The sequence below is a fragment of the Diplotaxodon limnothrissa genome, linkage group LG9 (genome assembly GCF_057381915.1).
Source record: "Diplotaxodon limnothrissa isolate DT_005_m linkage group LG9, D_limnothrissa_male_GT1.1, whole genome shotgun sequence".
In the NCBI taxonomy this organism is placed as follows: Eukaryota; Metazoa; Chordata; class Actinopteri; order Cichliformes; family Cichlidae; genus Diplotaxodon; species Diplotaxodon limnothrissa.
Genome location: NC_140604.1, coordinates 8,196,725 through 8,212,133, shown reverse-complemented (window position 1 = coordinate 8,212,133; position 15,409 = coordinate 8,196,725). Strand labels below are relative to the sequence as shown.

Below are 15,409 nucleotides of genomic sequence, written 5' to 3'. Positions count from 1 at the left end.
TATTGTAATAAACATGTTAAACTAAAGCGAGCACTGGTTATTTCCTTGGAGTGTTAGGTTTGGTTCATTTGCTAGTGCCTTGTTGAAAGTCTTAAGCCTCATTCACCTGTTGAACCCACTTTGTTTTTTTTAATCCCAACAAGATTATCTTCAACAAGCATGTGACACACACACTCGATTTTTCTGGCACGTCCCCGTCCTCCCCTGCCCTGCTCCCCTCTCGTTTGTTTGCTTCCCACTGTTGAAGAGCAGGGTCCTCAGTTGCAAAGGCCTGTTTATTTCTCCCACCATAACTATCTATTGATAAGTGAACTGCACCACACATTCAGTAAAAGGTGACCACATCATTGCTTTGTATATTGTTTCCTGAAGTATATTGACAAATGAAATAAAATATGCCTTTCCAGGGCCATGTTGTTCTTGGGTTTTTGATGGTGCTGCAAGCTTAATTTTCCTCCTTTCATTTAACTCTGACGTGAAACGCCTGATGGTTAAGTAAACATGTAAACTGGGATGAACTGTGCCTGTCTCGTTTTGTTCAGTGATTGAGCCGAATTAACAACCCGCTGTGGCTCACAGTAGATGCTCTTAAATGCATCTGCAATCAAACACACCAGTCAATTGCAAACTGGAGCTCAGCAATAAGATTACCAGTCAGCTGTGTAGACTCTGATCCCATCTTGTGCTTTTATTTCTTTCGTTCTTGCGGTCATTGCCCAACACGTGAAAGCTTGTTGATCAAATATGTGACATAAAGTCAAACACATCAACAGGATTTTTTTTTTTTTTTTATTATTTTTTTTTTTTTTTAAGCTGTCTATTGTAACTGTGTAAAATGTTGAAGGTTGGTAATTGTTTGGGATACGACAATATTGATAATTTTTTTTAAAAACCCAAAAAAACCTTGAAAATGTGAGACCAGTCCAAGAGCAGGATTTTAACTCTTCGGTAAATATTGGACTTGCTGTGGAGGATAATGCCCGACCACCTCAGCTGGCTACTTTTGATGTGGAGGAGCAGCTCTCCTCTGTGCCCCTCCTGGATGGTCCAACGTCTCACCCTATGAGACGTGAGAGGCTATCCATGGAGAAAGATCATTTCCGCCGTATGTATCCGTGGTGTCGTTCTTGCAGTCATTGCCCAAAGCTCACGACCACAGGGTGAGGGTAAGGACATACCTCAACTGGACCATTGGATACCATGAGGACCATGGCCTCAGACTTGGAGGTGCTGAGTCTCATTCCTGCCGCTTCCCACTCGGCTGGGAACAGTGCGAGCTGGAGGTGACCACCTGATGAAGTCAACAGAACCACATCAAAAGCAGAGGAGACTCTTAGGCCATCCAAGTGGAAGCCTTGCACCAAATCTTATTGTTGGCTATGCGGACCAAGCTCTTGCAATAGTTTTATTAGAATAACACCCCTTACTCCCGAGGAAGCAAGCACAGGACACTCCAAGAGACCACAAAACGTGTGTAGACTTGTTGGCCATACTCTCAAGTATCCTCCAGAGGGTAAAGAGCTGGTCTGGTGTTCTGTGGCTGGGACAAAACCCCCATTATTCCTTCTGTATCACAGGTTTGACTAGCAGACGACTCTAGCACCCTGGCATAGATATTCCAGAAGTGGCTTAGGAGTGTGATTCCCCTATAGATGATGATGTTCTCCTCGTGCCCAGACTCTGCTTCCTCTATGGTAGATCTGCCAGTGTGATTAAGGAGGTCCTCGAGGTATTCCTTTCACCGCCTGACAATATCCTCAGCTGAAGTCCGCAGCGCTCCACCCGCACAGTCCAGGTAGAGGACAGGTTTTCCCACCGGAGTCACCTGAGGGTTTGCCAGAATTTCGTCGAGGCAGTCCCAAAGTCTTTCTACATGGCCTCTCCATCCATAACCTGCTGGGAGGCTGCCAAGGTACGAGACCCTGGTGGTTCAATCTCCAACTACCAAAACTAGTTACTGGGACACGGAACATCACAGAAGTTTTTCCTGTAATCTTTTAAAGTGCTTAGCAATAGCAGGCTTTCTGAGGATCTTTCATCATTTTCCTTTATACATTGTCTGAATTTTCCATTCATTTTCAGTTCTGTTCTTGGTGGTTTTTAGAGGATTTTTTAAAAGTCCCTTTAACACTCCCTTCAGAATCATTCGAGCAATAAATACCAACAATAACCAAAGTCTAACAGTCATAAAACAATATTTTTACACCAACAAAGCAATTCCCAAAGAGCTATTAGCTGAACACTTAGCATGTTTCACCATGGTGTGTAGTGTGTTGTTAAAATGTGAGGAAACTGGACAAATGCAAGATGAGAAGAAGTGGCCGGCCTGAAAACACTAACTACAAAAGATGAACAGTACCTGAAAGTCATGACCTTAAGAAAGAGGAAAATATCCGGCAAGAACCTGACACAGGAACTTCAATTCTTTCATCTACTGTTCACTGAAGCCTCATCAGTGATGGTCTCAGTGGAAGAGTGGCTGCCAAGAAGCAGTTTTAAGGAAGGAAAGGCCAAGGTATGCCATCTTGCACATCAGTTCTTTGGGAGTAACTGACGTTTGTGACTAAAATTGTCATGAATATGTATGGAGGGGGTCAGGAAACAACAATCAGTAAAACAAGGGTGGAGGCTCTTCCATGGCCTCTGGCTAAATTACAGCCAGTGGCGTTGGGGATCCTGATGAACGCAGAAAAATCTGATTTTGATCCACCATTTAATACCATGTGGAAAACATCTGATTGGCAACAGCTTCATTTTTCAGCATGACAATGATCCCTAACACTGCCAATACAGTTAAACCATACCTGGACACAAACGCACAATAGAACACTATCAGTCATGGACTGGCTTCCCTGGATATCAACACTGTTGAAGCGGTGCTGGATCATCTTGGCAGAGAAAAGAACAAAAGGCAAAGAAGAGCTTTGCATGTCCTTTGAGAAGGCTGGAGAACTCTTCATGAGGACCACACAAAAACATGCCAGCCTGCCCAAAGGGCTTCAGGGTGTTCTGAAGAATAAACAGGTCAACAGCCAAATACTGGCTTTGAATTCATTCAGGTTCAGAACTGAAAACAAGTTGTTTTTTTTGCTTTCTTTTGGGTTTTTTTGTGCTATTTGTTCCAATATATGTTTTACAATGTTTAATGCACCTATTTCCTATTTTTCTATGAAAACAAAGAAATGAAGAATGGCTCCAGACTTTGTGCCTTGCTTAGTTTGAACTTACTGCTGAAGCTCTAAGCTGCCTGCAGAGGGCAGCATCTGCTTTCTCATCTCGTTATTAAAAACAGTGTGACGGCTCAGAGCTCTTATTTTGTCATAACCAATACATATTTTTATGCATCTAATAATATTCTTGTTTTATTGACAGGGAGACAACTCTATTTCAGCATCAAAGAAAGCTATTTTCCACCCTTTAAATTTCCTGCATTTTATTCCTTATTTGTTTTCATAAAATCTAAAGTAATTATTTGCCAGTCTTGTACTGTTCTGTAATTTTTTGATCTGCCTTTTTTATCTAAAGGATATATACATGTGACTTGGATTACTTTTAAAAAAAAAACAACCTCTATATACTTTTTATTTTATCGATTTGTTTTTTGTCTTCATTTTATCCTGTAGCGTTTCTGGCCTCTCATGACTGTTTTAATAAATCAAACCCAGTCAGCTCTGCACATCTGTATTAAAGATCTACTGTTTACTGCTACACATCATTTAAAAGGGGGGAAATGCACACAAACCTTACCCCCCTCTCTACTCTACATTGCTGTACGCTAAAAGTAAGAGCAGCATGAGGAAAGTGGAAGATGCGATTAAACAGGTAAAAATCAAAGGTGAATGTCATCAGCTTGCTGTCTCAAACAGTCTGGATAAACAGGGGCAGATCTACAGGGGTGGCTTGTGCCACCCTAAAATGATCTCTTGCAACCCCAGTTTTGCATATCACAGTGCTGTTTATTAAAATAAGCTAGCATTAACACTTTGAGCCCAGCTACAATAAACATTGCCTATAAATTCTTAAACTAAATATATTACATAGTATCACATGGAGACTTAGCCAGGCCGATTTGTGTGTCATCTTATTGTTCTCTAATTTTAGTTTTAGTAGAATTTTTAAATGGTTGTACAACAACGCCAGATGCAGTAGCTGAATTTATTTTAGGTAATATTTGTATATAACTTTATTGTTTACTAAATTAGTGCATGCGTTTTTAAAATTTACGATGTATATTTGCATTTCAAGTTAAGAAAATCATTCACTAAACATGTTTGTGGTTTTTACAATAAAAACTATAACTTTTTCCTACTCAGTTTTGTGTGGTTTTCAGAAAAAATAACTGTAAATTCAGACATGTGTGATAGTGCTGAAGAGTATGATACCAAACAAAGGTAAAATAAAAAGTAGTCAAAAATGACCAATGTATCCTGGACCCAGAGGGTTAACCCAATAAATCATGGAAAGCTAAGTTTAAATTTTTGGTGGAAAAAGGGTAACAGTGCAGTTCAGACAGTTCAGAGTCTGAGACTGAAGTCAGACTTGGGTTTGTGTAGCTCTCTAGATTTTACACTTATTGGACTACATACTTATTTATTATATAGGCTATACAGTACATCAAATCAAAATCCACATGTTTTATGTAACTGAAATGTTTAATTATGTAGGTTAAAGAAAATAAAGTTACAGGCTATATTTATATGAAATGTGTATTCCTACTGTATTTGATGCTTTTTTGTTTTTTTTTACCATATATAATTCATATTACAGAATGTAACACCTGCATGTGTGTGAAAAAATGGCTTTGATTTTGCCACTCTGTTTGATTTCCATGCTATCCTAAGAAAATTTCTCTAGATCCGCCCCTGTGGATAAAACAAGCCCACCCAGAGTGCTGGGGAGTGTAGCCCCTTGGACCCAACCCAGAATAACAAAGCTTCTGTGAGCAGTCTCCCCGTGCCTCTCTTTCCTCTCTTTCCACAGAAGGCTCTCAGGAGCAGACAATATTATGTTGAGGAGAGTAAACTAGATCACGAAAGAAAGAGACAGTCTGCCTGTCTGTGACTCTTCACAGACATCGATATGGCTCACTTCAAAGTGAGAAGAGGAAGCACCAGAGGAGGTGTTAGAGGAAGGCTGTCTATCCAGACGGAAGTGTTCACTGAGCTGTTCATGAAATCAGTGATATTTGAGTGAAATCACTTGGGCCTCCTTAGGGAGCTCGGCTTAAAATGTACTTTTTAAGAGTGAAATTAGACCCCAGTTAGCCCTCTGCTCCCTCTGCCTCAGCAGCAATGTGGCTTTTATTAAGCAAAGCCTGTCCTTTCTGCAGCAGGTCACACCTACAAGTCTCTCCTAATGTGTGAAAGCAGACGCTACCTGTGGGGCACGATCACACCCTTAAAAGAGCACTTACATGAAATGCCCCTCTCCCCTCCCCTAAATCCCTTTGACGCGCACCTTCTCTGCAGGAGAAGACACACAGTTTTGTTTTCTTACTGCTACTGTGTGGGGGGCTGGGGACAAGCTCACAACAACACCTCTCACAGCTCACTTCTGACACCCCCACATCCATGTATAAAGCATATAACCAATTATGAAATGCCTAGCTGTTGCTATAGTGATCTCATTAGGATTATCTTGGCCTAGGTCTGGATCATAGACTGTATATGAACAGCTATGAACAACCAAAGCTGCCACACTATTTTTTCCACACTATATAAATTATATACAATTTTAAAAGTTTATCAAGACCTACTGAAACGTATACCAATTATAGTTACATAATGGACATGGATATAATGTGTAGACTCTCAGCTTTCACTTGATGCTATCCAAATTCAAATTGGATGAAGAGTTTAGGAGTTTCCGCTCCTTAACATGTGCAGCTTCTTTTTTAAAGGGACCAAAGGTAATTGGACAAGTGACTTGTAAGCTATTTCATGGACATGTGTGGGTAATTCCTTGGTTGTGTCAATATCAATTAAGTAAATAAAAGGCCTGGAGTTGATTTGAGGTATGATGCTTGCACTTGGAAGAATTTGCTGTAAACAGACAACATGCGGTCAAACCTGCTCTCCATGCAGGTGAAACAAGCCATCCTTGAGCTTCAAAGACAGCTCCGAGAAATTGCTGCAATATTAGGAGTGGCAAAACCTACAGTTTGGTACATCCTGAGAAAGAAAGACAGCACTGGTGTGCTCACCAACACAAAAAGACCTGGATGACCACAGAAGACAACAGTGGTGGATGATCACAGAATCATTTCCAAGGTGAAGAGACACCCCTTCACAATGGCCGACCAAGTGAACTACACTCTCCAGAAGGTATCATTATCCAAGTCTACCATAAAGAGAAGACTGCATGAAAGTAAATACAGACAGTTCACTGCAAGGTGCAAGCAACTCATATGCCTCAAGAATAGAAAGACTAGATTGGACTTTGCTAAAATACATCTCAAAAAGCCACCACATTCTTTGGACAGATGGAAAAAGTATGGAGAAGCCATGGAACAGCTCACGATCCAAAGAGTAGCACATCATCTGTAAAACACGACGGAGGCAGTGTGATGGCTTGGTTGTGCATGGCTACCAGTGGCACTGGGACACTAGTGTTTACTGATGATGTGACACAGGACAGAAGCAGCTGATTGAATTGTGAGGTTTTCAGAGACATACTGCTCAAATCCAGCTAAATGCAGTCAAACTGATTGGGTGGTGTTTAATTATATGGATGGACAATGACCCAAAACATACAGCCAAAGCAACCGAGGAGTTTATTAAAGCAAAGAAGTGGATTACTCTTGAATGATCACATCAGTCACCTGATCTTAACCCAGATGAGCGTGTATTTTACTTGTTGAAGACTAAACTTCAGATAGAAAGGCCCACAAACAAACAGCAACTTAAAGCCACTGGAGTAAAGGCTTAGCAGAGCATTTAAAAGTTGGAAACCCAGCATCTGGTGATGTCCATGAGTTCAACACTTCAGTCTGTCAGTGCCGGCAAGGGGTTTTCAACCAAAGTATTATAAGTTGACATTACATAATTTCATTTATTTCATTTGTCCAATTACTTTTGAGCCCCTAAAATGAAGGGGGGGGGGGGGGGGGGGGGGGGGTTAAAAATGATTTAGTACCTCTCAATTTCATGCAGTCTTTTTGTTTAGTCCTGAAAATCTGAGTTGTTTCATTTAAAATTCATTGTGGTAATTTACAGAACCAAAATTAGAAAAAACAAAAATGATTCTGTCTAAATATTTATGGACGTAACTATAGCTGTGTGTGCATGGTTTTTTTTCTGGGTACTCCATCTTCCTCCCACAGTCCAAAGACATGCAATTAGTGGGGTTAGGTTCATTGGTAATTGCCATTAGGTATGAATGTGAGTGCAAATAGTCTCTCTGTGTTATCCCTGCATCAAACTGACACCTGTCCAAGGTTTACCCTGCCTCTCACTCTATGGTAGCTGGGACAGGCTCCAGACCCCCTGAGACCTTTATAAACAGAACAGGATGGGTGCTATGCAGAGCTTTGCAGACATCATGTTTACATGTTGTAGCTGTGTACTGTCAGCATGGGGCTGTGTCAAAAATATGTGGAACATCTGGTGATGTGGCCTGCTCTTTCTGTGTGTTTGTGCTATTTGACTTAGCCACTAAATGTGAATGTTTTCCTGTACTAGAGGGAAATTGAAACAAGATTTATGCTTTTGTGTTAAATACCATAGCTACTCCAAACCCTTCTGAAACCCTGCTGTACACCTCCCTGGTTATGTATGAGGCAGCTTATGCTACTAAATAGACTCTCACATGTTATACATAGACAATTAAAACTCTCCGTTTCACACTCTTTCTACTTGTAAGTGCTTCACTCCCTTTCCTCTTAAACTTCCAAACCAATCAGCATTTGTTCTTTACATGGTAATGATGACCAGTGATTCCTTGTTTCTCCCTTTTCTCCCCCCCCCTTCCCCTCCCCATCAGATGTCGTTGTAGTCTCTGCATTGGTATAATCCAACTTGCTATATGCAAACAGACACAACTCCATCTGTCTTCTATGGAAATGTAGAATTCAGAGCTTGTTGAATAGGTTTAATTAAGACTAACCCTTAAAGGTACTTACTGGAAACTAATTTTTTTTACATTTTTAAAACCTTTCAAAATTAACAAAAGCCATAAACAGAATGTGAAGAACATGTGCAAGTGAGTCAGTATATTTTTTTATTTTACCAGCCAAGCCATTAAGAGCAGATTATTATTATTATTATTATTATTATTATTATTATTATTATTATTATTATTGTTGTTGTTGTTGTTGTTGTTGTTGTTGTTCTTCTTCTTCTTCTTATTGTTGTTGTTGTTGTTGTTGTTGTTGTTGTTGTTAGAAATCCAAAAAGAAGTAGTAAAAGTTAAAAGAATAGCAACAAACATCCAAAAACATTTCAGCCCTCAGTGGTAAATTACTACAGCTGATGGTAGAAGTTTTATTTAAATTGTCTGAAGGTAATTACAAAAAGGACCTTTAATATCTCGAAATTCGACCTTCGGCTTTTGAAGCAAATGTGTGAACCACTAAACTGCCTACGTTGTTTAGGGCACTGTCACTTTGTAACGTAAAATTGTCCTTAACAGCTTCGACCACCAGGGGATGATAGTTGTCCATCAAGCACAAGTACAGACAGACTTTAAGAAGGGGGAAATAATGCAGCTGGGATATTAAAGGTGAATTTCCCTTCATATTTGACTGAAAACGAAAATTTCTCATGTTTCTTGTTAGCAGGAGTTAAGGTCAGAGAAACAGCACTTCATGGGGAGAAGAGGTGCCTTAGCATTTCTGCCCAGCATCACAAACTTTACGAGGACTTCAGATGAATAAAGCTTCCAGAATTCTGAACTACTACCTTTGTCCCGTTGCACCCATTTCACGCACTCCACAGTTACAGATAAATGATGTAACGCCAGCCGTGGACTGGCGCCTCTGTGGAATTGCAGATAATTACTTTAATAGCAGTGTGTGTGTGTGTGTGTGTGTGTGTGTGTGTGTGTGTGTGTGTGTGTGTGTGTGTGTGTGTGTGTGTGATCTCCTGTGTTGCCTGAGGCAGTATCCTCCTGTTGTCTGTTGGCCGCAAACCGCCTGCGGATGTTTTATTTCTGCGCTTAATGAGTCATTACATGAATGAAAGCATGCTTAACAAATGCGTGAGATTATTAACACGCATCATCTGTTTGTTTGTTTCTTCTTTTTCTTCTTCTTCTTTTTTTAATTTAATACAGACACCATCTGCGGATGAAGCTTGCGCGCACACCTATGTTTTGCATTGTCGGTTGTTAATGGGTAAATGTGTACTGTGTGCGTGCGTCCAGGGTGTGTGTGTGTGTGCGCAAGCCGTCTCGGTGGCGCCATGTGCTTTTTTGGATTGCTAATTTCTCTGACTGTCCGCTCTTTCCTGCAGCAGCAGCAGTGTGATGGCCTGAAGGGGAGAGGCTCATCGCGGCGTCAACCTGGCTGCCATCGGGATCACCCTGCAGGTATCTGCGACTGTCCACACTGCACACACGGCTGTTTTACAATGCACTTACTTGTGCTCAATGAAGAATCTGTCAGTACTCTTGGGTAAGTTTTGGGTAATTTATATCATCCAAATTTGGAAAAAAGTGGGGAGGATTACATCACATATCGGCTGCACCCATAACACTGAAAACACAGATAATAGTCCAAGACCTGCATTATCATCAGGCGACAGTATGACTGTGTGCGGGACAGCTGTTAACCTGCTGGAGTGACTGCTGCCCGGACCAATGGCATCCACTACTGATAAATGGGATACTTTATTATGGAAATAAAGAACGATGAATGAAAGCTTCAGAGTGATCAAGCTACAGAAGAATAAGCAGTGTGAGACCGGAAACAAGTTGATTATGTCTAGAGAATAAATCTTCAGGGGCTACCTGATTGGAACATTAGGAGAAAATAAATCATATAATAATAATTCCTCAAGATGACTGTGCAAAACCTAAAAAAAATCTAAAAGAATGCTATGGGTTTTTTTAAGTATAGTGTTTAAGTTTTAACATATTAATGGCACGATGCGTAACATTAAAATTTTCTGTTAACATTATCCTTCCATTACCAGTGTAACTGCATCTGCTTATTTATTTAGTAATGCACTAATAATAGGAGATCCCATTTGTTTTACATAGATCGATAATAAAACATGCTTTATGTTTAGTGTCCATTTCATGTAATTTATACATAGAATTTATTCATATAATTTATCTTAATATCTTAATTTTTCTCATTCTCTTCTTTTTTTAATAGTACTTTCCTTTTTTAAAATACTTTATATTTTTTGCCTTATTTTGAAAAGAGCCACCGGATGCTTTATTGTACGTCCTATCACTAACTTCTTTCTCGGTAGGCTGGCCAATCAGATTAGAGGAGGCGGAGCTCTGACTGACCACAGCTATTTCTGCTCGATCGTGCCTGTCCCTTGTAGTCTTTGGCACAGCGGAGTTGTCCGTGTTTAGTGTTTGTTTCTCAGTCGTGGAATACAAAAGTGATGCTTCGACGTGACCGGCTGCAGAGCGAGACAGATGAAGACCAGCACTGACAACTTTATGACTCGGTTTCACTCTGTTCAACGGAGTATATATCTTTTCTTTTGTTTCTGGGCTTGAAGAAGAGGCTGCTGTATTTTGTGCGCTCCGGTAACAAATTCGCGAGGGTCTCGGTGGCTCCATGCGGGAGAGGAGACATTTTGGGGTGTTTTTTTCCCCCTTTTCTTTGGTGTTCCAGTCAGGATCGTGAGCTACCGCGTTCCGACCCCACGAAGGCTTCATTTTTCGCCATAGCTTCATGTAAATCTTTTTTTTTTTCTCGCGCTGCTTTCTGCCCAGCGGACTCTTCTGCTGCTGCTACTGGATATATGAGGACTCTTCTTGTGCAGTAATTTGGTGTAAATGGATCGCCAGTCCAGTTTCATTTCCATTTGGCTACAATTGGAACTCTGTGCCATGGCCGTTCTTCTGACCAAAGGTACGTGTGGACTTTGATGCGTGTTTGTTGGCTTCTTCAAAAGAGGATAAACAGTGTTTTGAAGCGATAAAAACGAGGCTGAACTTAACCCTCAGTCGACGGCTCCAGGCTTCTGCGGGGCAGCTTACGCTCGCGCCAGTGTTTGCGGGGAAAACCCGTCATAATTAGCAAGAAAATGATTTAACATTTGGTCATAAAGTCGTACTTTACCAATGAGGGGAATCATAAACGCGTTTGTTTATTACTGGGGTTTTTTTTCGTAATAAACATATTATTCTTCCAGTCGTCTTCAGATTTCAGTTTATTTTATTCAGTCATACCTCCCCTTTAAAAAAAAGAAGAGAAAACTTAATAACAGCAGCGGAAACAACAATAACTACCTCTGCCCTCATTATTATTCTTTTTTTTCTGAAGGCATGACATACCTTTTTTCAGTTAAAACCAAATTTTTAATAAGACCTAACCTCTATGCACTGTTATTAATATAATAGTAATACACTGTGATTAATCCTCAAGTGTGTAATACAGTTCTTAGCTGCTAGGCTACACTTAATAACTCCACTAATGTTGTAGCTGCCATTCATACGAGACTTAGCAGGGCTAGAAAAGCTTCAGTACACCACCCCCTCAGTCCACAAAGGGGCCTCTCCTTTCTAATGAAATATTCTCCAAATGACCTGCCTGGGCCCCACCGCTCCAATCATTCACAGGGAAAACACTGATCTGATGAATGTGTTCCTGCGCTGCTAAGTTGGTGCAGTCACAGACTTTCGGGCTTTTTAGCTCTCTCATTCCAGGTTTTGTTCCTGAGTCCAGCACATAAAAGCTTAAGGGAAGTCTTTATATGTGGAGCTCTGATAATTTTCCTCAAAATAAAGCAGTCACGGAGTATGTGAAATGACATTTACATTGGTCGTCCTGCAGTGGTCCTTATACTTATAATAATAACAGTAACAGAGGGCATCAAAGGCAAACTAAGTTGATAAATATGTGTTTCAGTGGTTCTGTTTTGTTCGGGCAGATCCTTGGCCCAGATTTCTGTTTTGAGAAAGGAGCCCTGGATGAAGTAATGAGTGGGCCCGTGTAAGAGCAGGTTGCCTTAATGATAAGGTTGCTGGAGGCTCCTTAGATGGGACCTCAGAGCTCCCGCACCCAACCACCACACCCATACCAATACCCCCAGGCAATTTTGCATGCAAACTTTGGATGGGGGAGAAAGTTTGCAGGTAAAAAAAAAATCTCTTCCTCTCTTTACTAATTTTCATTTAGGTTGAAAGAAATTGACGTTTGAGACAACCCACTAATTACAAGCTACGTGCTTCCTGTTTTAGAATACAGAGAAAAAGAACCATTTAAACGGGATGCTCTTAAATGAAGGTGTGACAGGTGAACAGGTTAAAAAAAATCCTGTGATCTCTTCAAAAGTTACCAGGTTGTTTAATGCAGGGCTTAACAGATACTTTTAGAGCAGTACTTCAAAATAAAAGCAGGGTATACCACTATGGGAAAAGTTGAACTACAGTTGGTGTAAAATAGAAGCCAGCATGAGTTTGATAAAAACACGGAGAAAATCAGCTGCAAACTATACGAGTTTTATATTCACATGGTTGGACGTTAAAGACAAAATAGCCATGGTGACTCTGAAACCTTGAGCGGATTAATGTCAGCACAGGTTCCCCTAACGCTGCCTTTTTTCCCCACTTTTAGGAGAAATTAGGTGCTACTGTGATGCGCCGCACTGTGTGGCCACCGGATACATGTGCAAATCAGAGCTGAACGCCTGCTTCACCAAGGTGCTGGACCCGCTCAACGCCAACTCTCCACTCACCCATGGGTGTTTAGACCCCATTGCCAATGCTGCGGATGTCTGCAGCAGCCAAAGGGCCTTGGATGCTCTCAGCAGGGCGGCAACACTGGAGTGCTGCCATGATGACATGTGCAACTACAGGGGCCTACATGACCTGGCGCACACCAGAGACTCGACAGGTAAGTAAAACAGGGTAGCGGAGCTGAGCTACTGGCTGTCGGGATGTTTGTTTTTAGACTGTAGCTACGTTTTTAGAAACGATGGCACTCTGTGGAGGGATTTTACGAGTCCTCTTCAGCAAATACTCCCATGTTTTCCTCCATCTAGTTCCAGGAGCAATACATTGAGCTTTAATGTTCTTTAAACACTTGATGTTTAAGGATATTCAGACCACCCTTGCCCCCTTCTGCCCCCCCACCCCAAGCTTAATAGAACTTTGGTTTGACTTTTAATGGGTTCCAGCTCTGTGCCTGGGAAGGCAGGGAGCAGCCCGTTTACCTTTAAGCACTTGGAAAGAGATCAGATATAATCTTTTTCTTTTTTTTCTTTTTTTATTATGTGTGCACCATGTAATTTTCCCACTGAGCTGGAATGTGCCTCATAGAATGAATATGCATGTTGGGCAGAAACATCAGCTTATAGAGTCATGAAAAGGTGCACGAAAAGTCAGAGAGGAAGGACGGCAGCTCTCCTGCGTGAACCCGAGCACAGCAGACTATAGTTTATTAGCTCAAATTAATTTCTGGCTCTCAGTTCGGGACAAGGTGACTCATTTGTTTTTGCCCCTGCTGGCCTTTCTGACTTGTGCGTTCGCGTCTGTCTGTCTGTCTTATTTTCCCTCTTTGCGGTTACTTTACTGGCATGACTGGCGAGTAGAGCAGCTCCTTCTCATTAAGCTCCAAACAGCAGTTCAAACATAATCACTTGCTTTAAGACCAGGCTCTATGGAGCAGTGGAAACCATATGAGCATGCATTTAACCAGATTATTTTATTTTATTTTTTTCCATGCGTGTGTGCAGATGGCCGCTACCAGCCAGACAGCAACAACAGGAACCTGGTGACCCGGGTTCAGGAGCTGACCTCAGCCAAAGAAGTGTGGTTCCGTGCGGCTGTGATCGCTGTGCCGATCGCTGGCGGCCTCATCCTGGTCCTGCTCATCATGCTGGCGTTACGGATGCTGCGCAGCGAGAACAAGCGGCTGCAGGACCAGCGGCAGCAGATGCTGTCGCGGCTCCATTACAGCTTCCACGGCCACCACACCAAGAAGGGACACGTGGCCAAGCTGGACCTGGAGTGCATGGTACCTGTGACGGGCCACGAGAACTGCTGTCTGACCTGCGACAAGATGAGGCAGGCTGACCTAGGCAACGACAAGATCCTGTCTCTGGTGCACTGGGGGATGTACAGTGGCCACGGCAAGCTGGAGTTTGTATGACCAGTTCCTGCTGGGAACTGAATGACTGACACCTCCAAGAAACAGCCAGGACTGCCTCTCAATTGTTGGCTTTGGCTCTTTTGTACTTTAAAAAGACATTCCCACATTTTTTGTCCTTTGGGTTGTTTTTCAATTTGTTTGTTTTTTAAACATCAGCGAAAAAATACGAGACTGATCTCATGCCTTGTGGTTTTTGCTAGAGGAGCACTTTACTTGAAAATGAAAGGCGAAGCAACGAGGAGCTGTATTTAAACTTGAGAGGGCAGGGCTGAGGTAGAGTGAGAGCTCTGTCACCGCTCCCGAGGATCCTGGACTGTTTTATTTTTACACTGAGCGCTGAAGGATTCCAAATCTGTCTTATTTGCACATTTGTAAAAAACAACAACAACAGCAACAAAAAAACCCATCATTGCTTAAGACAACAACTCAACACTGACACCAGGGTACAAAATAAAATGACTTGTGTGAGGAGTAAAAAAAAAAAAAAAAATCAGTGTTTGGCTGTAGGTGTGCGCACTCCTCTGTGTATGTTTCATGATTCAAGCTTAATGTAAAGATTCTAAATATATATATTTTTGTCTGATAAAACTGACCGGCGTGTGTCTTATTCTGGGTGAATGTCCAACATCTCTCTCTGTGATCAGACTATAAGCTTGATTGAGTGTGAAAGAAGAACTTCCATTAAAAGTGACTTTTTATTTATTTGCCGATTCACGCTTCTGTTTTTGCTACATATTCAGCTTTGAAATGTACCATCTGTGAACTTACAGACACACTGCTGGGGCTGTTGTGAAGTTTTTAGTGACTATCAGATCTTGTTAAAAGCACGCGCTAGGGTGGCCTTTATGCTGTGTGTGTGTGTGTGCGTGTGTGTATCTAATGGAGCTAACAGTAAAGTCTTGTTTTACCATAGAGATGCTATCTATCTCAGTTATTCCTGAACCCTCAGCAGAGGTCAGGTTTTCAGCTTCATATAACTCCCTCCTCATGGGCTACACTTCACACAGGAAGTCGTAAAGCTGTTTCTTTTCTATACTCCACTCTAAATGCCAGTAAGAGTCACCCAAGTTCCCCCGTCTGTGTTCAGCAGAGTATCAGTGAGGAGGGATTGCAATATTGAAGCACAAACTCACT

General features: G+C 41.6%; 1 protein-coding gene across 1 annotated transcript; it reads left to right on the top strand.

Moving 5' to 3' along the window:
• The first annotated feature begins 10,506 nt into the window (after nucleotides 1-10,506).
• On the top strand, nucleotides 10,507-15,154 carry bambia (BMP and activin membrane-bound inhibitor (Xenopus laevis) homolog a). Its single transcript, XM_085361922.1, has 3 exons — nucleotides 10,507-11,032; nucleotides 12,740-13,018; nucleotides 13,860-15,154. The coding sequence occupies exons 1-3, from the start codon at nucleotides 10,957-10,959 to the stop codon at nucleotides 14,273-14,275; spliced, it is 771 nt and encodes a 256-aa protein (XP_085218048.1). The 5' UTR covers nucleotides 10,507-10,956; the 3' UTR covers nucleotides 14,276-15,154.
• The last annotated feature ends 255 nt before the right edge of the window (nucleotides 15,155-15,409 follow it).